Source organism: Microtus oregoni, unplaced genomic scaffold (assembly GCF_018167655.1).
Source record: "Microtus oregoni isolate MIOR12 unplaced genomic scaffold, Mior012 000012F_ref0000307, whole genome shotgun sequence".
Classification (NCBI taxonomy): Eukaryota; Metazoa; Chordata; class Mammalia; order Rodentia; family Cricetidae; genus Microtus; species Microtus oregoni.
This window is the reverse complement of record NW_024543071.1, coordinates 4514956-4539987: the sequence shown is the minus strand read 5'-3', so window position 1 is coordinate 4539987 and position 25032 is coordinate 4514956. Positions and strand designations below refer to the sequence as shown.

The following is a 25032-nucleotide window of genomic DNA, read 5'->3' as shown; positions in this document are numbered from 1 at the left end:
ACCTATGGAACAAAGAAAAGAAGTAAGAAGGGACTGGAGACAGGTAAAGAGGTGACTCATTTTGTCCCTTAATTTATTAAATTTTTAAAATTAGCATGTATTTATGATTGCCTTAGCACTGTTTATGATTTATTTTTGTATTTATATTTACGTGTATGTGTGTATCTCTGTCTCAGCACATGCATGTGAATGCCCCTGGAGGTTACAAGAGGGTATTGGAACCCTGGCACTGGAGTGACAGGTGGTTGGGAGCACCTGATTGGATGCTACAACGCAAACTCCTGACTTCTGCAAGACTGGCAAGCAGTCTTCCCAGCTAAGTACCTCCTCCAGTCCTTGGCTTCCTTTAAAAGCTGTGTATAAATACAACCAGAGTCACAACAGCCTAACTGCTGTACTCTAACAAACAAGTACCGAACTCCCAGATTAACAGAGACATGAATACCTGGTCCATCCGCTGGCTCATCTCTTTGTGGATCTGCTGGATTGCGTTTTTAGCTGTGACATCCTGCGCTACTAGCTGAGCTCGGGAAGCTTTAATTTCTTTATTCAGTTCCTCTATTCTTAATTCTAACTGTAAAAGGAATGATTTCCAGGTTATAGTTTATAGCTGTACCAAACAGACCAATGATACAATTAATACATACAATGGAAGAATACAAAATATCTATCCTGACTATTGCTCAGGTTCTCTCACCTTTTAGTTTGGCTACATGTGGGACCTAGAGCACATAAAAATCACAATTAACTACTGTACACAACAGCTTACAGTCTCCTTTCATTTTGTAAAGGTGTAATAAATACGTATTGAAACACAAGTAACTGAAAACTTGGTTTAATTTTTATTATACAGCTGTTTGCTGTTTTCATCACACAGCTTTCTAGGAAATAACAGGAGATAGTCATGCTTGTGCAAATGATGGGCTGTAGGCACGCTCCAAGACTGCATCCCCTACTGTCTCAGCACTTAGTTCAAGTGCACCTTGTGATGCCCACACAAGAACATGCCAGTGCTACATTCTGCCACCTCGGTACAGGACACTCACACCTTGTCCACAGAGGGAAAAAAAAGCTCAGAAAAACCAAGAGCGGTTTTTGCTGTTACCAACCTAAGCAATTGCCTGTCCATCCATGCAGCAAACACACCCATTAAAAGAAAGAAAGAAGGAAAGTTCCGGCTATGGACTCCAGTTAGCATGGCCTGACCTTCACAGCAAAACTCACTGAACATTGAGAATGAAACCATACTAGAGCATAAAGGAGAAAAAGATCCCAAGGCTAGACAGAAACGTCCAGAAACATTACTACTGTTACGTATATCTTCGCTTAATTGGTAAGAAATTAAACCAAATCAGACCTTTTTCATGGTTTGGGCGAAAAATGTGTCCTATTTGGAACAGTTATCAAGTCATTACTTATATAAGACAATTCGGTCATCCCAATGCTTTACATATGAAATGGTGTCCCGCATTTGACGTGCTTTAATTTACTACACTGTTTTATTGAGAAGTTTACTTTATAAATTTAAGTATGGTCTTGAAAGACTTATTTTTTTACCTGTTTAATTATGTTCATATGTTGCTTCTCTGTTTCTGTTCTTTTTTTCAGTTCTTCTCTTAAATTGTCTTTTTCTGAGCAAATATTTAAGATGAGTTCCTGATGATCCTTATTTTCTTTAATTAACCTAAATATAAAATGGCAATATAAATATGGCAAAAAGGGAAATGAGATATGGAATAGTATCTATCTACAGATTAGATGTAGACACCTGTGATTATATAATACTCTCAAGTAACCTCTTTATAATAAAATACCATACTCATATAAGAACAAAACCCCACACCCAATGATGCCTTCAGAGCATGTCTTTACAATCGAGTGACTGTAGTTTAAGGATAAACTATTTCTAATTCTGTCTACAGAAGAAAAGGTAAGAAGATGAGAAAGGTAAGAGCAGCTAGTTTTGTTAGCAAGCCTAAATATTCAACTTTGTTGATTCAAACATCAGATATTTAAAAAATTTTTTTTTCTGGTCAATCAGCCCTATTAGGCAAGCTCCTTACCACTGGCCACACCCTCAGTCTAAATTTGTTATTCTTAGATGTCACTCCACACAGACAGCTGTTCTTAAGAATTTAAGTTGGGTCATTAAACAATACTACTGATGTATGGATAACAGAATGCGAACAGAGTAGCATGGTATTTTCAAGGGACCAGAAAGAGGATACAGGAAATGAGATCCAAAAGGTACAAATTTCCAGATTAAGACAAGTTCTGGAAATTTAGTGGTGATAATAGGGCTGGGGGCGTAGAAGATGCATATCCATCATTTTAAGGTCCCTTAGCACAATACAGGGAAAAGAGGATGAAAAAAAAAAAGGAAAGCGGGGTAGGGGTAGGGGTGGGGGTGGGGGTGAGGATGAGGAAAGGAAAGGGAAGAAAGGGGGTGGGGGCAGGGCATACAGGCTTCCAGCAGGAGACAGACTCAGAGAAGGGTTCACAGCACACACACAACTATGCGAGAGGACAGATATCTTAACCAGCTTGATCGCAGAGTCACTTTATAATAACTTTAAATCATCACACTGTACATCTTCAATACGTACAATTTTGCCAGAAAAAAAAAAACAACCAAGCAAACAAACAAAAACCTCAGCAAATTAGACATTTGGTAAATGATGCATTTTTGAAAGTCTCAATCAAAGGAACTGAAAGGTAATGTTCTTCACAGAATATTAAATGGAGGTAAGAGTTAAGAAAAACATCAAGTTGCTTATCTGAACCAACAAGTGTTTTATTTGGAGATAAAAATGTTATATGTGAAATAAAACAAAAAACTCAGTGAAGCTTATAATAATATTTGACACATATATGATGCCGTAATATCCACAAGAGTGACACCAAGTAAGCTCTGTCTCTCTCACAGGAATGAACAATCTGATTCAGACAACGGGACTCTTCCAATTTCAGGCTTCTGATTAATGCCCTCGCCCCACTCAACCACACTGCTCTGACAGGGTGGAACAAAGAGAAGAGGATTTTTTTTTTAACTGTACTTCTAATACTTCTTATTTACAATTTGTAACCCGATGATTTCCACTAATAACTGATAAAACTTCTAAAGCCAAACTCATAAAGCTTGGCTCTCAAGCCTTTATACACTTCTATTTTACCCTGAAGCAGGACAACAGCAGTACATAGTGTATCTGTGAAGATTCTAAACTTAAGGGGCGTGCCAGTCACATAATTACTAGCACATAAGACTAGCATATGTACACATCTTTAAATTTATAAGTGCTATATAAACTGTTAAGATTCAACATCTAAGAAAAATAGGAAAGAGTATCAGAAATAATCTCTGGGGGTGGCGCTCCCACAGTAGGTGCAGACTATGGGGAAGGAAGGCAGCAGCTACCCTAAGCCTACAAGGAAGAGAAGCACAGACGGTTCAAGTACAAAAGCAGAGTCTATCACAGTTCAGCAGTATTCCAGGTTAGAATCTAAGTGAGCAGCGGGAAAAATGGCTCAATAAAGTCATCTTCTGACTTCCACATGTGCTCACCTCTCACATCATAACACACCAATTTTTTAATTAAAAAATTAGAAAATTTAAATTTAAAAGTAGAAAAATTAAGATGGGAGGTGGTGGCGCACGCCTTTAATCCCAACATTCAGGAGGCAGAGGCAGGCGGATCTCTGTTTTCCAGGCCAGTATGGTCTACAGAGCAAGTTCCAGGACAGCCACGGTTGTTACACAGTGAAACCCTGTCTAGAGAAACCAAACAAAAAAGAAAAACAGGCTGAAGAAAATCAAAAACCACTACACAAACATTAAGTCTAAAAGCAAAATGTGCTCAATCAACTAATTCTTCTGTTCTTCCAAACTTAAATTTCATGACTTTGAATTTCCTTTCAAATTTATTCTGACATAACTTGAATTGCCTTTGTAAAAGGTTCTCACTCCCTGATGAGCTTACAGTAACTGGCTACCATATTTATTCTCTTAGACTTACAACAGTAGGAAGCAGCAAACATGAGTGGCTCAGTTATTAGGGAGTAGACACCCACCCACCGTGTGCATGGCTGCATTCTGAAATGAAAAGGAGAAAGAGGCTACTTTCCTTACAGAAAATGCAGCCTGGCCCTGTTTCTTCCCACAGCACTAGACTTACTCTTTAATAGTGAGCTCCTGCTGCAGGTACTTGCTGTGCACACACTTCTCAAACATGGCTAAGGCGTGCTCTCCTTTATTCACTCCATTTGGGACTTGGTGTTCCTCTGTAAACTCTGCAGATAAGAGCTCAGATTCGATTTCTCCCAACAAATCATCTGATGCTGAAACAGTCTTTATCTGAGAAATGAGTTTCCTGGTGCAGTCCGTATCATAGAGGCTTGCTGAGGAAGTCTTTGGATTACTGGCTTCTGTAAATTCAGGTGACCCTAACTCTGTTAGTATCTGTGTTACCGTCTGTTCTGGGTCACTTGTTTTTGACACTTGTTTTGCAAAGTCCCCAGCAGGAAAGTCATCTACTTGTTCAGAGTTTTCTGAGCATGCGTCTGTTTTTGCACAACAATTCTCACCAGCACCACAGTCTGGAATACAATTTTCTTGTTCAGTTTGACTACTGTGTTCATTAGGTTGATATAAAATTTTGTCAGAGTTCAATGGCAATAGTTCAGACTCGGTTTCTAGTTTGTTGCTCTCATCACCAGGGAACGGGCTGCACGAGTCTTCCTTTATCTCAGGTGTTGTCCCAGTATTTGCGTTGGAAGAAAGGGAGGCCATGGGCACTGTCTCTGATGTGCTGACTGGCACCAATTCACTCTGCATTTCTTCAAATTTGCTCCTGATCTTCATTTACATATAAGAAACCAAATAAAATTAAAAAATTAAACCAAGAGCTTTTACATTTTTGCACAGACTCTATGACATGACCATAAAGTATACCACTCACAATTCCTTTAATAAGGCCTTCCTTAGAGAACCAAGAGAACAGTCAACCCAAAGCCCAATGCCGTGTTCCCCCTCTTGGGTCAGCCAGCCTCATTAGTTAGTTCTGGTTTCTAGCTGCAGGGGTAAGGAACAATCCACGTAACTGGAAGGACAGTAAGGAAGATAACACACAGTGCACAAGAGTGAAGATGACAAAAATTCACCAAGAAGAAAACTGAAAAATAATAAGCTGTTTCAGCTCAGAGACCTTGCTGGGAACCAACCCTTGACAGGAAGCAGCTTTTTACCTAGGTAGGGATCTGAGAATCCAGTTCTACTGTTGATTTCAAAGCACTCTTAGTGTAAATCAAGCAGAGCCTTTATCTGTCTAGGTCAGCAAGAGCAACATTTTATTTGACTAGGTGAGAATACCTTTTTATATTATTTACAAAGGTTCCTCCTCTATCTTCTTTATGGAAAATTAGTCAACTTCAAAAATTATCCTGAAATATATATAGGATATAAGATCTTCTACCAGGGGCTGGAAAGATGGTACAGTAGTTAAGAGTATATACTGATCTTGCAAAGGACTCAAATTCAGTTCCCAGCACCCATGTTGGGCAGCACGCAATTGCCTGTACCTACAGCAGGGGATCCAACAGCCTAGCTTGACATCCTCTGGCACTGTACTCATAAGCACAACTCCTAACTCCAACAAATATATACACAAAATTGAAAATATAAACTTTTAATTAGAAAAGAACTGTCATTGTCTTTGGTCATGTTTCAACAGAGCACATACATACAGAGAAGCTACCAAAGACGAGATCAGACTGCTACTGGGAAGATAAGCAACTACAGTAGAGTAATTCCAATATGAAGTGTGTGTGTGGAAAGGAAGACAAAGACCCACCTGTACAACAGAAGAATGCATGCCTATATCAAACTCTAGAAGGGTTATGATTAGAGGTCACTGAGACAAGGAAGACTGGCCTCAGAGACCTCACAGCACTAAGAAGGAAGGAATTTTGTTAAGGATGAATTATAATAAACTTGTAATAAATTATAATTATAATTTATTGTATCATAATATAATAATTATAATAAATATGTAAGACATTTATTACAACATTTGATTTTACTGTATGATCTCCAGCATCTGGTGAGCTCTCAAATACTCGCTGCCCTAAAACCTGCAAAACATAAAGTTAGTGCTTGAAGAATGTTATTCTAGAACATAGAAAAGAGTCACTGTCCAACACTCTGTTCCTTTAGACCACCTGTGGAGACAATTACTACAGTCATTAATCTCAGGCTCCCAATCACTTAACTATGTATTACCTACCTCCAAATGACACAAATGAACACTATTATGCTGTCTATGTTTCATAAAAGGCCCAAGCCTGTATTGATATTAAAGACTTTAGGCCGGACAAATAATTGCAGTAAACACAAGAGAATCTCGGTAACTTACTCCAAAAATCTGAATCTCAGACAGGTGTACTAGCCTCAAAGCAACTTACAAACTAGCTCACTCAAAGTATCTTTCTTTAAAGAATAACACGTGAAATGATATACAATGAATGTAAGCTATAATTCACTGCTGTTGGATTTGAAATCTTACAAATGTAAAATTGCAATGGCTTTAAAGTTCATTAACTAGTTAACGCTCTACCAACAGAAGCTGAATTCACAGCAGATAAAGAATCCCTTTAACAGAGAACAGATGATAAAGGCATTGTGACTCCCCAGCATTCCGTTAAGAAGAAATTTTATCAACAGCTTTGAGACTCTTCTTTGTGTATCATGATCTGTAAAACACATTCTTCCATTTGGCTTCGTCCCAAGAGTTCACTTAAATCTTTCTCCCTTCCTAGCATTTACCCAGTTAGCTAACTTGAAGCAATAACCTACAGCCGATGCCTAGACAAGAATTTTCAGCCCTGTACCGAGTCACAGACATGACGTTCTGTCCTCTTCTTCATGCTATGCCTGTACTATATTGAGGTCTACTTGAACAGGCATTCCTACTGGAGCTTCTCCAAAGTCTTAAACAAAATGGCCACAGCTAACCTCTAACTATGGTCCCGGTAAGGGAGTACCTCCCCGTCGATGGCATCCTATATTTAATCATCTCACTTCCCCCTTTTCTCCTGTGCTTTCATAACCTCTTAAACATTTTGTTCTCCTGCTTTTCTGGCACTATCCCCTCTGTCAATCCAACCTGGGCCTCATCTCAGACCTGGAACATGTAGTTTCTCAGTCTCATTCAATTCTCTCTTTCTGTATCTTCAAGTCAAAGAGCAAAGAAGTTAATAGAAGGGCAGATTATTTGGAACAGTGACAGGGAGTGGGGACAGGGTTACTAAGGGAAGTGAACCATCAAATTCAAAGAAGTGAAGAAGTATGTAGTTTACTGACTGCCAAAAAGGACCAGGAAGTACTTGTGAAGTGAGCCTCCCATGATACAAAGGGCAAGCTTGGAGGCTAGGAACCTGCCAACACTTACTGTCCATTCTACCAGACAGTAATCACACACAGACATCTGAAGTGATGCACTGGACCCTCTTCTTCCCTCTTTAAGTTTCAGTTCTGTCTCCACCCTGAAAAGGCTAGCCAGAGAAAAGACAGAAAACCTGTCTCTTATGGAGTAGGATTAGATAGACATTGTTAAGTCAAGCAGTTAGAGACTTATAGCTTCAATTTTTCTTCTATTTTATTTCAGGGAGAATATGTTTGTGATTTTTTTTTTGCTGTTGTTTTTGTTTTTTAAATGAAATCACTGAGATTCCTCAGAAAAGCTGTCATACCAGTTTCCAAACCTGACCTCTGCCCATATTCAGAAAGAGACTAATTATGTCTAAGGACTGATTCTAATGCCATATCTTTCCCCAATTATCCCTATGACAAGCACAAGAACAATCTCTGTCCTGTAAAGTGAAACACATTGCATCTACACCCATCGAGCAGACACGGCCTTTCGTGACCCTTCTGAAGACGTGGTCACCTTTTAGATGAGTGTAGTTCTTGCAACATCAAACAATAACAGCAATAAACAAGACAAACCTAACAAATACACTCTGTACAACATTTACTGCCATTTTTGCAAATACTGTTTAGTTCTTCTCAATGGTAGCAGGACCCAGTCACTAGCTCTGTGAAATGACCTGGGACAGAAAAGTCTCTAGTGGGCTTTAGTAAGGAGACCTCTAGTGTACAAGACAGTGCAGAACAACGAATGCATCTCCCATTCTACAGGAGCTTTATCTAGGTAACAGCAAAACAAAGTAACCTGCTTACACAAACTTTGAATTTGTTTTACATATTCTATCAGAGACTAAACTTAAAAGACAAGTAATTTACATACTCTTTAAATGTGTTATGACCTGTGAAAAAATTATATAAACTGGCACATGATATCCATTAAGACTGTGCAAATTTAGTTTGTTGATGCCCCAATGAATACTGACTTGTGATCAGAGGAAAAAAGAAGATGTTAAGGAGGATCTATGCTTGTACACATAACAACGTCAACACTGAGGAGGGCATTAACTGCTGCAGACAGAATCCAATGAATCCAATGATAACTGATCTATCTACCATTAACTAGGGGGTAGGGGGAGTCAGCTGAGCTCCCCTACAGGCGTCCCCAGTTAGCAATGCTGATGTAAAATTAACCATTTGATGCTGTCCAAGTTTTTTCTTTTAGAAGAAATGCTGTCATCAAAATTATTGAAGAGTGAATAGAGTATAAAAGGGGAGGATAGTAAAACTAGAGATTGATTACAAGACTGTTTTAAGTGCTGGACAAACCCAAATCGGATTCACAGATACATACACTAAGTATGGTTATCGATTACAATGTGCATCGCTATTTTGACTTTGTAGTAAGTTATTCATGAAGGAAAATACTTTATTTATAACACAATCACAAAATCCCTCTTAATTCTCTTGCTGTCCTCACAGTTCTTCCTGTTTCTGACACAGTAGTATAGGACCAGCTCACACTTAAGTCTGTTGCAGTGGGAACTGGGTTCCCTCTGAGTGGAGTGCATCAGCTGTAGGCAACCCATCAAAGGCTCCATGCCACGTGCTCATCCAACTCCTCGTTTATTCTCTGGGGCACACTCATTTCTAAAACGTTATTCCACACAAAACTGTGTAACTGAAAACAGTTTTCAGTTCTTTTTCCAGTTTCCCACTAATTAGTGCTTTATGAACAAAAACCCATAGGCTAATTCACTAAACTGTAAATAAAACTGAATTCCACCTACATATAATTGGTAACAGGTTATCAAATAAGCCTTATGCAAAGGTACTAGATCAAAAATAATTTCCAAAGTGTTCATCTGCCAAATATACATGGGGCAGCTTTTTCAATGTAGACATTGTTCTAGGTGTTGGGAACGTAGTGTGGAATAAAATAGGCACACTCAAGTGCAGACCTGAGGTACAAGACTAACACAGAGACTATTAAATCTCATTTGTCTTGCCGCTGTAAAATGCTGAAACACTACGGATCAGTATTTACTTTATCATTACAGTACTTCAAAGTCAGCTAGCATTTCACAAGATATGTATATGTATGTTATGTATGTGTGCATATATATGCATGTGTACATGTTTTAAATCCAGTTGAAAATCTTAGTTCAGCATACTTTTTACATTTTTAAATTATGCGCCACTCCACTCCCAAATACTAGTTGTGTGCTTCTCGAACTAATATGCATTAACACATGCAAACTTGGCCTGTGAGCACACTTTTGTTCTTCAATAAAATGGTTTCTTGTCTTTTCTAAGAGTATAAATATTTCAAGAAATGTTCGCACATTTCCCAATACAGCTTGAAAAAAAGCATAAATAAACTTACCTTTCTGATTAGTTCTAACAAGATTTTGGTATGGCAACTCAAGTCAAAAGTAAAAATCAAAATTTAGAAGCATCCAATCATTATCTCCTCATAATCCCTAAATTTGTAAGTAAATTTAGTAAATTTGAAGCTGCATTAACTGTGACACTTTTAGATAACAAAGAAACAGAGAAGAAGAGAACCTGTGTAGGAAACATTGACTCATGCCGCCCTGACTACAACAGTTGGCACTGAGGTTTCCTAGAAGGCAAATTCACGCAGATCAATTTCTACTTTTAAGATATGAGAGCTGAGGCAGTGGTTTCTGAGAAGTCTAGGAATGTTCTGCGAGAAGGAAGACTTCTCAACGATAGCAATCAAATACGAATTAGAATTTTAGTGTACTGAGCATCCTTCAGGTCTTTATTCACTACACAAATGAAATAGTCCTGGTGGGTTTGCTTCTTTCTTTTTGATCTTTTCATATTTTATCTCTAATGAGATACTGAGGTAGTTTATACATCCTGAAGTATATATAATTAACACCTGCCTTTGGAAGAGGCAATCATAGTTTTGGTACTTTAGATCTATGCATTTTTATATGACCCTAAAATGGTTTTTAAACTATTAAGGCAGAAAATAGATATAGAAATCTTAATTTGAAGCTATTTTTACAAACTCAATCAACTGTAATAAAGTCTAAGAAAACAAGTGTTTTTATCTCATTGTTCTTAAAATCTGAAAACCACAATTAAACGGGATTTTTAAGTTTCCTTTAAAGAGCTGGACTGATGCCTAAATTTAGCTAATTGCCAAGATGTAGTTTACTCAAAACATCAACTATTTATTAGTACTTACTACATAATCCTACAGTGAAGGATCAGCTCACCCACCTCGACAGAAGAGCATTAAGAAATGTGCTCACACCAGTCACTATTGTGCTGGGTTTGCTTCAGCTCTTGGTGTCTAAGGCCCCTTCACCCCAATATCTTACTTCTTAGAGCAAACAAAATCTGTTAAGAAAGTTCAAGTAAGTTTGAAATGGTGTAAGATTATAGTATCATTTGTAGATCTAAATCATCTATCCTATCCTGCTTCTAAAATAATACTAAATAGAACAACTAAATATTGTATGCCAAGTGATGTTTGTGAACTTATGAGAAATTCAAAATTTGGCCTCAGTCATTAAGACAAGAAGTAAAAGAAATATCTTAGTTTTTACTAAAAGGAAAACAAAGCAGAATTTGAGGTTAAATATTCTTTCCTTACCGTGAGTCAGATAACTTCTGTAAACTGGGGCAGAGTACTAGTCCCCTTCAAGTGGAGAGACAGCTTTCTAAATATGGCTGCTCTGTGCTTCCAACCATCACACCACGGCTTCCTCACGGGGCTGTGCTGAGCATGCTGTTTACTACGGTCACCACGCAGCTATGAAGGCTTCAGAACTGACCGCCCTAAGCCATCATCAGCTATGCTGCCTCAATGAGAAGCATCAAAGGACAATTCTTTAGTCTGTGGGTGAAGGAACAAAATGCTTATGAGTGGTCACTGCCCTAGCACACGGCCTTTTGGTCAAGAAAAATAGGACTCTGTCAATCACACTCCATAGAAGCTCTGCTTTAAAAAAAAAAAGTGTCTATATTCTGAGTTAGAATAGGCCTTTAAAAAACCAAACAAGTCCACGCATCTTCTGGCAATCTTCCAAAGTTACACTTTACCTATCACATTGTGCGAAGGAGGACACACTGGGGCAGCACCACAAGACTTTCGCCCTCCCCCAAATCCTCACTGCATTTAAGACATGAAAAGACCAAAAAGGAACAAAAAGAAATGGTCCAATCAACACTGCTGTTTTATTTGTGTGATCATTATTACACACCGGGCTGAAGAGTAGCAGAGACCCTTGGGTCCTCAGCCTCCTCCACAGGATCCACACACAAAGATACAGGTGAAGACGTTGTGAAGGCCGCTCCACACCTGAGCAGAAACACAGACTGTTCTCTGAGTGTCTACAAGTGTCCCCGGAAACACTGTCAGGCTGATTTGCCGCACTTTCCTCAGACAAGCATCCTGCCTACCACTTCAGAAGAAAGCAAACGGCTGGCCATCAAAGGCGCAGGACACAGGGCGGATAAACCTGGCTACGGAGCCGCAGGACCCGAATGCGGGTGCTCTGCATCCGAACCAGGGTCTCTGCACTAAACAAAAACCAAGACGTGGGTATTTAAAGAGTGACCCGTGGCTAGCAGCCACACTGTTCTTCTACCTGTACTGTTTGTTTCCCAGGGGTGGCGACTTTGAGGATGTGTGGTAAGGGAGACCTACCCTGGAGACGACTCCCTACCAAGATTCACGAAAGGCACTGACATCTTTGGTCACAACCAGAAAGAACCATTCCTAAGGAACGTGAGAGCGCAGCCCGCGTGGGAAGAAGGCAAGGCGGCGGCCGGGGGCTGCGTTCCCGGAGTCCCCGGCTCTGCGGACACAGTCCCGACGGCCCAGCCATCCCGCCGTCGCCCCCACGCGCGGAGTCGCGGCCCGGCCGGAGCCGGAACCACGGCGCGCGGACAGCGCCCGCCGAGCCCCCCGCGAATCCCCGCCGAGCCCCCCGCGCCCCCGCGAGTCCCCAGCCGAGCCCCCCGCGCCCCCCGCGAGTCCCCAGCCGAGCCCCTCGCGAGTCCCCGCCGAGCCCCCCCGCGAGTCTCCGCCGAGCCCCCGCGAGTCCCCAGCCGAGCCCCCCGCGAGTCCCCCGCCGAGCCCCGGACGCCCCTCGACCACTCACCGTCCGTCGCCCGGCCCGGGCCGCACCCTAACGAGGCCGATGAAGCTCCGGCTCCGGGGCCAGCGTTTCCATGGCGAGGTCCCGCGGACACGGGGTGAGCGAAGAAATCACGCGTGGAGATCGCGGCCGACCGCTGCCTCTCAGCCCAGGGTCTCCCCCAAAACACCCCCGAGGAGCTGACACATCAACAAAGATGGCGGCGACGCCGAAGCCGGCGCGGCTACAGCTGAGGGGGCGGGACTCCCGGGAGGAGCCAATCGGCGTGGCGCGGGCAGCGTGACGCTGGGTACCTGGGGGTGGGCGTGGCTTTCCCTCCTGTCCCGGGGCTCCTAGAGACCTTTCCGCGTACCTCGTGCCTACGCCTGCCCTGGCAAGAGCTTCCGTGCCCTTCCCTCTCCAAGCCCGTGGCTTTGTGTTGGTAGGAAGGACTCTTGCCATCTTCCCTCCTCACCCTTTGGCCGGTCACGTAGTGAGTCAGTGGCATAAAGTAATAAAAAGAGAACCGAGATGTGGCTTCCCGGTTCTGAAGGGGCAAACTTTGCACTGGACGTGAGTGGGCCAAGTCGGCAGGAGCAACCTACCTGTGAGTGAGAGATCTCGGCAGTGGTTGCATGACACCCTTGACTTGGAATCTTCACCCGATACCATCGTTTACTAATAACCTGTTAATGCATCTGTCTCCTTGGGAAGGACCTAGGGCTCCTGGCTGAGTGTCCCTGAAGGTTGCGTGGCTGCAAGAAGGGTGTTAATTATAGACCAAGCCCAGTTTGGGGAAGGAAGGAAAGCGAGCAGTTTCAGTCTGTAGGTTTTGCAAACCACCTCTGCCAATGAAAAGATGTTTTAAAGTATAGGACCGTGTAGACATAAATCGTGAGTGAAAATTAAGACTCGTCTTCAATGGCAAGTTTGAAAAGCATAACTTAACTCCTGTTAAACTACTTTCATAATTGCTGGGGAGGAAAAAATGCAACGCCAGTGTCTTTTTGATAAGAAAATGACGCCTCCCTCCGTAAATGACGCTAATGTTACAGCACATTTTGCAATGAAGATGCCAATGACAGATTGTTGGGTTGAGTAGGGAGTCGTGGCTTACACCTGTTATCCAGACACTGGGAAGGTGGAGTGGAAGCCCTTTGAGCTTTACCTCCTGGAGTCCCTGTCTCTAAATACATACTTGCATGCATACATACGTGCATAGGAAAAAAGAATTGTTTGGCTTTAAAAACAAATTGGGCGAACATTACTAGTGAAGTGTGTTATTACAAAGTGAAAGAAGAGTGGATACCATTTCTGTGCTCACATTGTCAGGAGAAATGCTAGAGTAATTTTTGAAATGTATTTCTGATTTTATAACTAGTAACAAAACACATCAAGTATGCTTGGGGAGCTAATTTGTCTTAACCATAAAAGAAAAGAAATGATGACGTAAAACCAGAGGAATGAGATAGAAATACTGCAGTCTTATATTTGGATTTAGAAATACCCCAAATGAAATTGGATTTTTGTTTGTTTTTTGAAGAAGTCAGGGTTGCCACATTAGCCTAGCATGGACAAGGCCTGGAATTTAGTCCTTGGATGCGAAAGTGTCTACCTAAAAGAACAGCCTAAAGAACTGCCCTACTTTCCAGATCTCTGTTTCCCACCAAATGTGCCTTGTTTGAAAAGTTACAAGGCCTGACTCCAAGTTTGGGTCAAGAAATGTGTAACAGTAATGACTTCTCCCACGGCACACCGTGTAGAAAGGGAAAACTTTACAGGGGAGAAATGTAATAAATACTACATCAGCTCTATGATCAAACCTGCTACCATGATCATAAATCACATTCATAAAATGTGTATTTGATATCTGTCGGTTTTCGTCAACCTGTGCAGCTCTTGTCTGCTGGACCTGGGATCTGAGGCCTGAAAGAATGGGACAGACAGCAATCTAAAGTTGTAACAACTGTTGGGGAAGATTATTTTCAGGTGTGTGATTTGGGTTACGCTGCATTTGTTCAACTCTGTGGAGCTGTGTTACTGTGCCTGTCTAAAACACCTGATGGTCCTAATAAAGAGATGAACGGTCAATGGTGAGGTAGGAGCAAGGATAGGCAGGGCTGGCAGACAGAGAGGATAAATAGAAGGAGAAATCTGAGAAGGACAGCAAGGTGCAAAGGAGAGAGAACAAGGAGAGTGGGACACCAGGGTCCAGCCACCTAGCTACACAACAAACCATGGAGAAAGAAGTAAACGATAGTGCACAGAAACAGATAAAAGTCCAGAGGCAAGACGTAGCTGGGTCAATTTAGGTTAGAAAAACTGGCAAGAAACAAGTCAAGCTAAGGCTGGGCATTCATAACTAAGAATAAACTTCCGTGTATGATTTATTTGGGAGCTGGTAGTGGGCCCCTCAAAAAGCCAACAGTAAAAAAATCACACAACAGACAACCTTCCTTTTGGCTGCAGTGCACTTCTATACACAAACGTAACAGAGCAGCGGTCCGAGGAAGGCTGTTCGCACTCAGAGAAGGATGATCAGAAAAACCTGTAAATAAATGGCAGCACACACCTATTGACTGAACAGCCCTTTCTCAGAACTCTCTCGGGACAGGCCATTTGAACACAATGCCTGGCCCGTACTGTACATTCTATCTGGGAAAGCACGAAAGCAAGGCAGAGGCCATATCCAGAGCTGGGGCGCACTGACCAGACTGGGTTCCACAGCTATGTTATGGTGTCCAACAAGAACAAACATGCCTTATCAATTGAATGTGAATGTCTAACACAGGAGGCACAAAATCACGTCCCAGAATAATCCAGGGAACAAAGTGCGGCTGAGGTAAAGCCCTCTCTCTGCCTTTGTTCCTGGAGCCTCCCTCACAGCTCCCCAAGGCACTGTTCACCATGCCTCAGTCTCTTGACCGTGTCCGACAGATATCCTACAATAAAAATGTCACTTTGCCTCCATGGTCTTCCAAACAACTCATACTCTCTCCCGATCATGAGAACTTGTCGGAGCCCACTCCGGCATACATCAGATGGGGGTTCCCTGAGAGGGGACGCTGGGGCTGAGGAAATGTTAGATCAAGAGAAATGAAGACAGAAACATAGGATAGACCGGGAGGACTGAGGCCAATACCAAACAGCCCCAAGTATATTTCTCAGCCAGCATATATGCTAAATTCAGCCAAAAGGCAGAACAAAGAGGTGTACAGTCAGCTGACCACCTCCCTGCACTGTCCTTGGGAGGCAGCTCCAGCAGGTGCATTATCTTCTTCAGCTAAGCAGCCTCTAATCTGTTACTAGGAGTGCCTCTGGCTGGAGTACACCAGCCCAAATCTTAATAGAAAACATGTGCTCTTTCATCTGGGCAAAAAAATGCTCTTTCTGTGGCCTAATGCAGACATTACTCACAGCCCTCACGGTTACTGGAAGAAGCAGAGCAGGCAAGCTTGAACTCAAATGACTTCTTTAAGTCAGAATGACTCCAGATGGAAACTGAGTCACACGTGGGCTCCCACAAGACAAACTTGAGACCAGACAAACTTCATGATCATGGGGCATGCTTCCAAAAGCCTGCTCACTACTCCCGGAAGCTGCCAGTCTGGAGAGAGCTGATGGAAAGATAACTAACGGGAATGTTGGGTTCTGGCTCAGAGCATGGATTAGAAGCAAGGCAGGGATTTGAATAGATTATGGGCCTCGGTTGATGTCAATGGGTCCTTAAAAGGGAAGACCTTATCCCACTAACACAGTCCTAGCAGGAGAAACTGGATGTGACTTCATCATGAAAACCCTCTTCTTTTTCATTCTGTAAGGGTAAAACTATCCTAAAAGTAATCTATTAAAGATGAAAAGGGCAATGTCAGGTATGGCAGCTGAATAAAAAAGGAAAGACGTGACTGCTCCTAGGTATGGTGGAGAGGGGTTTCTTGTGTTTGTTTTGTTGTTTGATTTGAGGGAGGGCACAGCCAGTGGCAGAAGCGTCTAGGAAAGTCCAGAGTGAACATGACCCTGAGTGGGGACCTTGTGAGAGAAGGGGATGGGGGTGAGGGGGAGCCAGGAAATCAGGAGAGTAAAGGGTAGTCAAAAGACTGGGTGACCGAAATGATTGGAAAGGGAAGGGCAGCCCAGCCCCGAGGCTGTAGAAATTTAGGGTAGAGAATGGGGTATGCTAGGCATATCCGAAGGGAATGAGGGATATTGGGAGAACCTGGCGGTCAGGTCCAATTTGATATGTTAAATAGGTATCTCAGTCATTTGTTCAGGGTTTGGGACCTAACAATAGCCCATGCCTTTAAACTCGACATTCCAGCGACAGTAGTGTGGATAGCTCTGAGTTCATGGCCAGCCTGGTCATCATAGTGCCAGAAGAAGGCGAATCATTGGTGACTTCAGGGACAGCGGGGTCAACATAGCAAACAACAGGCCAGTCAGGGCTTACATAGTGAGACACTGTCTCAAAAAGCAAAACAAGGGAACTGACTCCCAAAAGTTGTCCCCTGACTTCCACATATGTGCCATGGCACAAAATAAATTTAAAAAAATGCAAAAAGAGTAAAGTAATAAATCTGGGAATTCCTTTTAAATATTTAAGAAGTGGCCAGGCTAAAAATGCAGACAAGATTGACAACGAATCCTCTTGAAAGTGGATGACAGGCACATCGAAATGCTGTTCTTCGGAATTTGTTAGTAAAGTTCCATTCCCTCCCCCGCAAAAAGCGAGCCTTCATTTGGGCGCCTTGGGGCTGGTGTGTTTAATTTCCTAGTAGAGGCAGGCGCAAAGGAGTAGGCTGGAAAACGGAAAGACCCTCACAAAGCTAAAATGCCAACCCCGGTGACTCAGGGCAGCCTTTTCTCTCGAAATTTGCCCCGGGGACTCCGGGGACACCTTTCTAGAGAAAGCTAGAAGAGTCCCGGGTGCTTGAGCCTGCACCACCACGAGCACCTGCTTCCAATCAGAGTCCCAGGCGCGTGGGCGTGGACTGCGCAGGCGCAGGGCCAGGCACGAGGGCGGCCTTGGGTCGCCAAAGCGAGGTGAGTGCGTATGTAGGTGCGTGCGGGTGGAGCTCCTAGCCCTCGCTCGGGCTGTGGCAAACGCCAGCACCACCATGCTTCAGAGACAGGTCGGGGTCAGAGGCCCTTTCGGCCCTTTCCAGGGCAGAAGGCCTGGGCACCAGGGTGCAGGACGCGGCGTCAAGATGGGCCTCGGCCTTGGGTCGTTGGGAGCCGGAAGTTGGCAGCTGGACGTTGAGGTCGGGCGTTAAGTCGGGCAGGCGTTGGGCGGGCACAGGACCTGCTCATGGGGAGAGGCTGGAAGGGCAGAGGCGACCCTCGGGCCTAGCTGAGAGGTTTGGGTGTGGGTGGATCCTGTCTGGGTTAGAGGGAGCCAGAGCCCGGGAACTGGGGTGTGAGCAGAGCAGGCTTGGAAACAGCCCTGTGCCAAAAGCTGTTTGGGTCGCGTTGCCCCCCTCCCCCCCCCCCAAAGACTCATGGATTCAGTGCTTTGGTTGAAGCCGCAGCTGGAATGCTATTAGGACTGCTTAGATCCTTTGCCTAAACCCTCTTGCCTCCTGTAGCAGCTGCAGTGCTATCAGGTTATAAGTGAGGGCCTAATAGGCGTGATAACGCACCCGCTGTGTACCAGTCAGACATCTTGGCACTAGACTTTTCTAGGGCCCCAGCTGTAAGTAAGTTTCTCCTACTGAGCCTCCGGAGTTAAAGCAACTCGGGTGTCTTTATTTCCCCGACATCGCGGGAACTGCTTAATTAGGTATCTGACCCAGATTCTCAATTGGATCCTGGGCTCTAGTCAGGTACGGTGGGTGGAGGGGGGGTGCGTATCTGTGCTGGAGTGGTTGCTCTCGGTGTGCATGTGTCCTTATCCTGAATGAGTTGTTTGCTGTTCTCTGTAGGGAGGAGGGTGTTGGAAAGCAGCCTTCTTTGACCTGGGTGATTGAGATCCCCTCTCGTGTCTAATCCTCATGATTAGTGTTGAGAAAGTTATCAGAGTCATTGAAACCGAGAAAGATGAAGTGATTTGAGCAAACTAGTATTACTTAATGAGGAAGGCGGGGCTTGCATCTGATTTCAGAGCTCTTTGGAGCCATCGAATTTTGCAGCTCTAAAACAACCTTTCCTTTTGCAAAGGATATCTCTCCTGAAATGCACAGGGCCACCAGGAAGGCAAGAGCAAGCTTGGGAGGAGAAAAAGTCTCAAGTCTGGGCTGGGGTGCCTGGGGCGGTGTTTGAGGGCACTCTCAGCATAGGTTACAGTGGTGTATGCTAAGGTGAAGACCACTGAAGTACTGTGCTTGGAACTCTATCAGAAATACCACGGGCCATCTGCTTATTTGAATCTGGATTAGTGTTTTAGATGCCACATGTTCATAAAACTTTTTCTGTTGCTGGATTGTATTCATGGTCTCCAAGTCCATTATCTTTTATGTATTGTCAGGATTGTATTAAACTACATCTAATTTAAAACAAATGAAATAGGGGTTTGAGGACTCAAGCCTTTTTCTGCCATCTGTTTGTTCAAAGCCACTGTAAATGACAGTTTCTGGCTTCTCCCTTTGAAGGTTTTGGAGAAAAGGCAGTTTGACCTGCACGGTACAGCCACTCTATTGTACTCCAGGGGCTTCCGTCCAGGCCATGAGTACAGGTGACAGGAAAACCAGCCAGCAGTGTCCTACAGCTGTGCCTCCCAGGCCCGTGGAGACACCGAAACATGAAACTTGCAGCAAGTCTCGCATTTTCGGAGGAATATACACACATAGGTCCTTGAAATTCATTTTTTCAGTTTATGAAGCTCAGCTGGAATGCTTAAGAAAACCAGAGAGCTTAGAGGTCAGCTGAGAGGAGTTGAGAAAGATGGCTCAGATGATCAGGCAGGTGGGAGAGTCAGGGCTTTTGGGTGGAACTTCGTGATGCTCGAGTTGGCAAGGCATAAGACAGAGTGGCAACCCTACTGAAGTAGTCGACCATATCCCTCTCCACTGGGAAGGAGGAGGCTTCCCACAGGAAGTGGTGCTTTCCATTGTGAAAGGTCTTTCTTTTCCTGGTACTTCAGAGTAAGGAATGGTGTGGATCTCTGAGACATGCTTTTCTTGCCCTTGAGTTGGTGTAAGTGGATCTGCCAAGCCTGGACTTTATATAATTATAGAGACATGTTTATGTACTACCGTAGGCAAGACTTTGATAGCGACGTAAACTCTGCTGGGTGTTGTTTATAGGAATTATCTGATATATAATGTTTGAAAGAAGTCACCTGGACTTACTCTGCTTTCACAGTCCGATTCACCTCTTGAATGTATTTCTTTCCCCAGACTTCAGGGAATGTTAAATTGCCACCTAATATGATTCCACGAAGTAATTTGGAAGCCTCTACTTGTAAAATGGCAGAGCCATTTAATTTTGAGACAAAGGAAAGCAAGCTTCCACCACAGGATTTGCTAAGAAGCCCTGTAGCACAGCATAACCACCCCAACTTCAGACTGAAAAGCCCAGAGAGTGGAAATAAAAACAACAGTTTCTTGCTTTGTGAGCAAAGCAAACAGTATTTAGCTAGTCAGGAAGACAATTCGGTGGTCTCTTCAAACCCTGCTGGTATCAATGGAGAAGTAGGTGGGTCTAAAGGAGACAGGAAGACAGTACCCACAGGTGAGTACAATCTGCTCTTCTACTTGATTCTGATGGGTTTTCTGACTATTTAAGAGTGAACGTCAGTGGGATAGCAGCAGCCAAATGACTACAGAAGAGTTCTTTCACCTAGTTATTATTTAGAAGGGAAAGCAAATCCCAAGTAGTGTCCTTGGCTTCGTTAATCACAGAAAAGATTTCACAGGAGGGAATGGCTACAGATGATCCTCAGGGATGTGGAGAGATTGACTCATGCTGGTTTGGGATGGGAATCCTGAAGTTGACTTAAAATTACCTTGCACAAAGTAGCCCTCAGATATGTAGTTAGGATGTTAATAGTTTCACGTGATTTGCTTTGAGCTTGCTCTTTAAGGAGAGGAGGGCCTAGTAGGATTTAATTTCTTAGTGTATGAGGTATGATCTTTCAGTGCTGTGCTAATCCAGTCCAGTGTGGCCCGTGGCCCTTAAGTCTAAACTAAGGATGTGCAAACTGCATTCACCTCATAGCGCACCAGCCTGGGCTAATGGTCCTTGAATTTTTCATTGCCATAAACTAATAAAACCCAGAAATGCCAGCTCTGTGTAAAAAAAAAAAAAAAAAAAAAAAAAAAAAAAAAAAAAAAAAAAAAAAAAAAAAACTAAAACCTTCTATGGAACAGTGAAAATTACCATGTTTGTGTAGAAGTGTTTTTTTTTTTTTTTTTTTGTACAAGGAAGGAAGGAAGGCTTGTTCTCAGTTTCCAGTGAGGGAGAAAAGCCTAGGACTGCTACCTGAAAGGGATGTCAGACCTCCTTCAGACTTAGCTGTTTGCCAAACTTTTTCTCAAAATTAGAGATTAGAGTTTGTTACTACGAGGGAACAGAAAATATTTTACACCAAGTTAAATGTTTAGGTAAATTACAATCTCAGGAACATGTACTTGCGCTCAAGCTTCATGCATGTTGATACTGACATTGGGCATGAACATCTGACATGTTCACACGTCAACTTCTGACAACTCTTGGAAAGTTAGTAAGCCAGTGTTCTCCAGTGGCAACAGGCCACAGATGTGTGAGCTGAAACCACTGGTTCTAATGCAACTGTAGAAGTTACTGACGTGGTCTGGGGCTCCACACTGTATTAACATAACACTTTAAATTATTTTTATCTAACATTCTGAATATGGTTTCCCCTCTTCTAACTCCTCCTAGATCCTCCCACCTACCCAACTCCACACTTCTTTGTCTTACCTCTTTAGGAAACAGGTAAACGAGATTTTTAAAAAAGAAAAAGCACAAAAAAACACACAAAACTCACACAAAAAAAACCCACAAAATCAGAAACCATAAAGTACAAGCAAAAGATTAGTAAGACACACACACACACACGCAGCAGCAGCAGCAGCAGGAGAAAACATCTACACACACACACACACACACACACATACACACATACACACACACACATATACCAGAGAACTCACTCTGTGTTGACATCGACTGATAGGCAACAGGCATGGGGCTAGTTATCCAGTCAGATCCTTTGTAAATAGGTGTCAGCTGCAGGTAGCTTCCTGGTTAGGGATGGAGGATCCAGTTCACTTCCCCGGGGGTCTTGATGCTGAGACCCCCATCCACTTGGACCTGTGCAGACCTGGTAAATGTTGCCACAATCTCTGAGTTCATGTGTCAGCCTGCTATGACTTGGAAGACAATGCTTCCTTGGGGTCTCCCCTCTGACTCTTAGAATCTTTTCACTTCCTCTTCCTTATAGATCTGAGCCTCGAGGAGAGGAGTTTGATAAAGATATCCCATTTAGGACCCAGTGTTTAAAAGCCTCTGCACGTTGCCCGTTGTGGGGTGCTCTGTTAGTGTACACCTACTGTACAGGGCTTCTTTGGTGATGGCTGAGTGAGACACTGGTCTGTAGGTGTAGCAGAATGTTGAGTAATTTTATTGCTGTGCTCCTTCAGCATAACAATAAAACAGAACAATTTCTCCCCAGGTCCATGGGCTTTTGGGGTTCTTGGTTACCCCAGCAGTATCTAGCATGGGCTCCATTTCATGGGGTGGGCTTGCATCCAATCAGAGTAGTTAGTTGGTTATTCTCACAATATATCACATCAGGGTTTTCAGCTGACTGGTGGCTTGACTTCCCCTGTGGTAATGGGCAGAGGAACACTAGTGAGTAGGGTGAAGGCTGTAGTTTGGCACCAGCTTGACTTGTAAGTGCTCGGTGATGTGTAAGTGTTCAGTAGTAGGGTTTTACCATCTGTAGAGCATAACCAGTAACCTTGGCAGTACCCTGAAATGTCTGAAAATTTTCCGTGGAGTACCTTTGGCCAACCAGTCAACTAGATGGGATCCATACCTGGCATTGGAGGAAGAGGTTTCACTGCTGGGGAACGTTGGGGCATTTCCTCCCTGTTATTTTTTCAGTTTCTTTCATATGTGCGTATATTTTAAGAGGCTTTGACAGTAGTAGGTTTCCATCCAACCTCTCAAATGGCCCTTAATGTTAGTCATTCACCTTTACTCCCTACTCAATCCTCCTGTGTATTAGTACCAGCTCTTAATTTGCCACTTGAGTGTTGATGCTGTTAGAGGAAAAGCATTAAGTTATCTGAGAAGATCACTTGATGCTCCTTTCCTGTCTGTAAGGTTGGATACATAGAAACAACATGTCACGGGTGACTGTATGTAGAGCAGCGAGCTTATAGGAATCCAGCTGACGTGTTAGGTCATTTGTTTAAAAACTGCAACATTGTGGAGTTGGAAAGGTGTAAGAATGTCTACTTTCTGACTGGAGAAAAGTTCAGTGGGAGAAGCAGTAGTCAAGAAATGATGCGCACACCTGTGGTTCTATCACATGCTTATTTTCTGCCTGAAAAAAGATGTTTCCATTTTTTGTAGCATAGCTGGGAGGTTGTTAGGGAGAGAGTTGCTGTTTGGGCCTCACTGAGTTATACTGTTTTACATTATCAGAAGTGAAAACTATTTGACATTTACTGGGAATTGTGTTCTCCCTCTCCTAGGGAACCCAGTGTCACCATTAAGTCTTGGAAACAGTTCACCACCCAAGCAAGTAAAAACTGTAAGTTTCTTTTTTCCATCCTGACATTTTTGGACTCTACTACTAAAGAGGCATTTCTTTTTTTCTTAGGGTCCAAGGTCAAGTTTGCTTTTCTCTAACCTAGAACCTTTCTTAGGGAAAATTCGTTTTTCCTTTTCCAGGTAACTGTAGATTCACATGCAGACAGGAGTTAGAGTGAGGTTCTGTGTAACCTTTATCTGGTGACCCCAGGGTTACAGCCTGCACTGAGAGACACCATTGCTATCATCGCAGGGCCCCTTACATGCCTTTCTGTGGTGGCCTCCAGAGGCCCCACCTGATGTAGAAGGCTGCTTGTTCATCCTGGCCACCCAGAACCAAAATAACCACATAGAAACTGTATTAATTAACCAATGGCATTTACAGCATATGGAGGGGAATCCCACATCACCTTCTCTTTTCTGTTTAAATAAAAAAGGAAGGTTTAAACTTTAACATAGTAAAATTACATAAAACAGTTATCAAGCAAAAATTAGTTAAATATATTTTTATATATTTTATCTTTCATCATAACTAAGGAAAACTATAATTATATATTCTTCAACTCCATCAAAGACTCCAGAAGGGTATACTATTACCTAAGTAAACATAAAGTACATATAAGCAACTTCTAAAACTCTAGAAGTGAGAGCGACATCTCGCTGCCTGGACAGTCACCCGAAGGTCTTCTGTATCGTTGGGGCATCCAATATTTAGCCCACAGGCCCATAGTATCCAGTAGACTTTTCCATGAAGCAGGAAATTTCAAAGATAGGTCCTTCTCTATTGGCAGTTTGCCAGTTACTTTCTTCTGTGTCCTGCAGAATCTCTGGCAGACTCATTCATGTAGCAGGAATCCCAAATGATTATCTCACCTTTAGGCAAGCTCAGCAGTCATTTCTGTGTGGGTCCTGCATGTCCAGTTCATACAGCATAGCATCAAGCAGTCCAGGCAAGAGCAGTTTCTTGCCCAAATGGATAGCAAACTCCTAAAGGAGTTTCTTCGATGCCCATCCTCCTCTTGAAGCAAACTGGTGCTGCTCAGAGCAGATGTGTCTTGCTGTCATGAAAAGTCCTAAATTCTTAAATCTTTAAATGCCATGTTCTGAAGGTCTCTGAAATATTTGAAGAATACCTATTTAACTGAAATATATCTCTATATATCTAGAAAACCTAACTAACATGACTACAAGCTTGACTATTATAGATAATTATTAACCTATACTTCTTAATTATACATTACATTTTTAGATGAGCTACACAAAAACAATACCTTAATCAAGAGCAGAAATATACATATAACAAAATTGAGCTAAAATTTGCATCAATAAACCAAGATCCACACCAATGCAAATCTCTATAGCATATGCCCCCTTAAATGTAAACATTTATAGACAATATTTGGGAATATGGGTGTAGTTATCTCCAAACTGCTTCCTGCTTTTTGTTGGGTGAAGTATTTTGGGGGGTATACATGATGACCTTTCAGGGGTCTTGATTAGTCTAGAATTAATCCACAGGTTCTCATCTTCTGTGGAAACAACCACCCCTTTTCCAAAGCAACAAATTCTTAGACCCAAATTTTGAACTCAAGAAACCTTTGAAATATATATGTTGGTATATATGTTGGCTTAGCAGTCCATACAATGAAGTGTCTCTCTGTACTTGGCTCCTTCACAGTCAAAAAATTCAAAGAAAACACAATAATATACATAATCTGGACTCTGCGAATTCTCCATCTTTACATGGCTTATTTTTCTTACTCTATTACTTTTACT

General features: G+C 42.7%; 2 protein-coding genes across 4 annotated transcripts in view; one reads left to right on the top strand and one right to left on the bottom strand.

Moving 5' to 3' along the window:
* Positions 1–12763, bottom strand: part of Ccdc186 (coiled-coil domain containing 186) — a 35107-nt gene extending 22344 nt beyond the window's left edge. The window contains exons 1-5 of one of the 3 annotated variants that reach the window (XM_041661156.1): positions 12565–12763; positions 11052–11294; positions 4173–4852; positions 1558–1684; positions 446–574 (exon numbers count right to left, since the gene is read on the bottom strand). In XM_041661156.1, coding sequence (XP_041517090.1) covers positions 446–574; positions 1558–1684; positions 4173–4831 — 915 coding nt within the window. In that variant the 5' untranslated portion in view covers positions 4832–4852; positions 11052–11294; positions 12565–12763. Of the gene's footprint in view, positions 1–445; positions 575–1557; positions 1685–4172; positions 4859–11051; positions 11295–12564 lie in introns of those variants that run through there. The other 2 variants (XM_041661157.1, XM_041661155.1) reach the window with 2 other exon arrangements.
* A 7123-nt stretch (positions 12764–19886) lies between these two features.
* The window catches only part of Tdrd1 (tudor domain containing 1), a 37725-nt gene continuing 32579 nt past the window's right edge, over positions 19887–25032 (top strand). The window contains exons 1-2 of the mRNA XM_041661741.1: positions 19887–20205; positions 23199–23257. Coding sequence (XP_041517675.1) covers positions 19902–20205; positions 23199–23257 — 363 coding nt within the window. The 5' untranslated portion in view covers positions 19887–19901. The remainder of the gene's footprint in view (positions 20206–23198; positions 23258–25032) is intronic.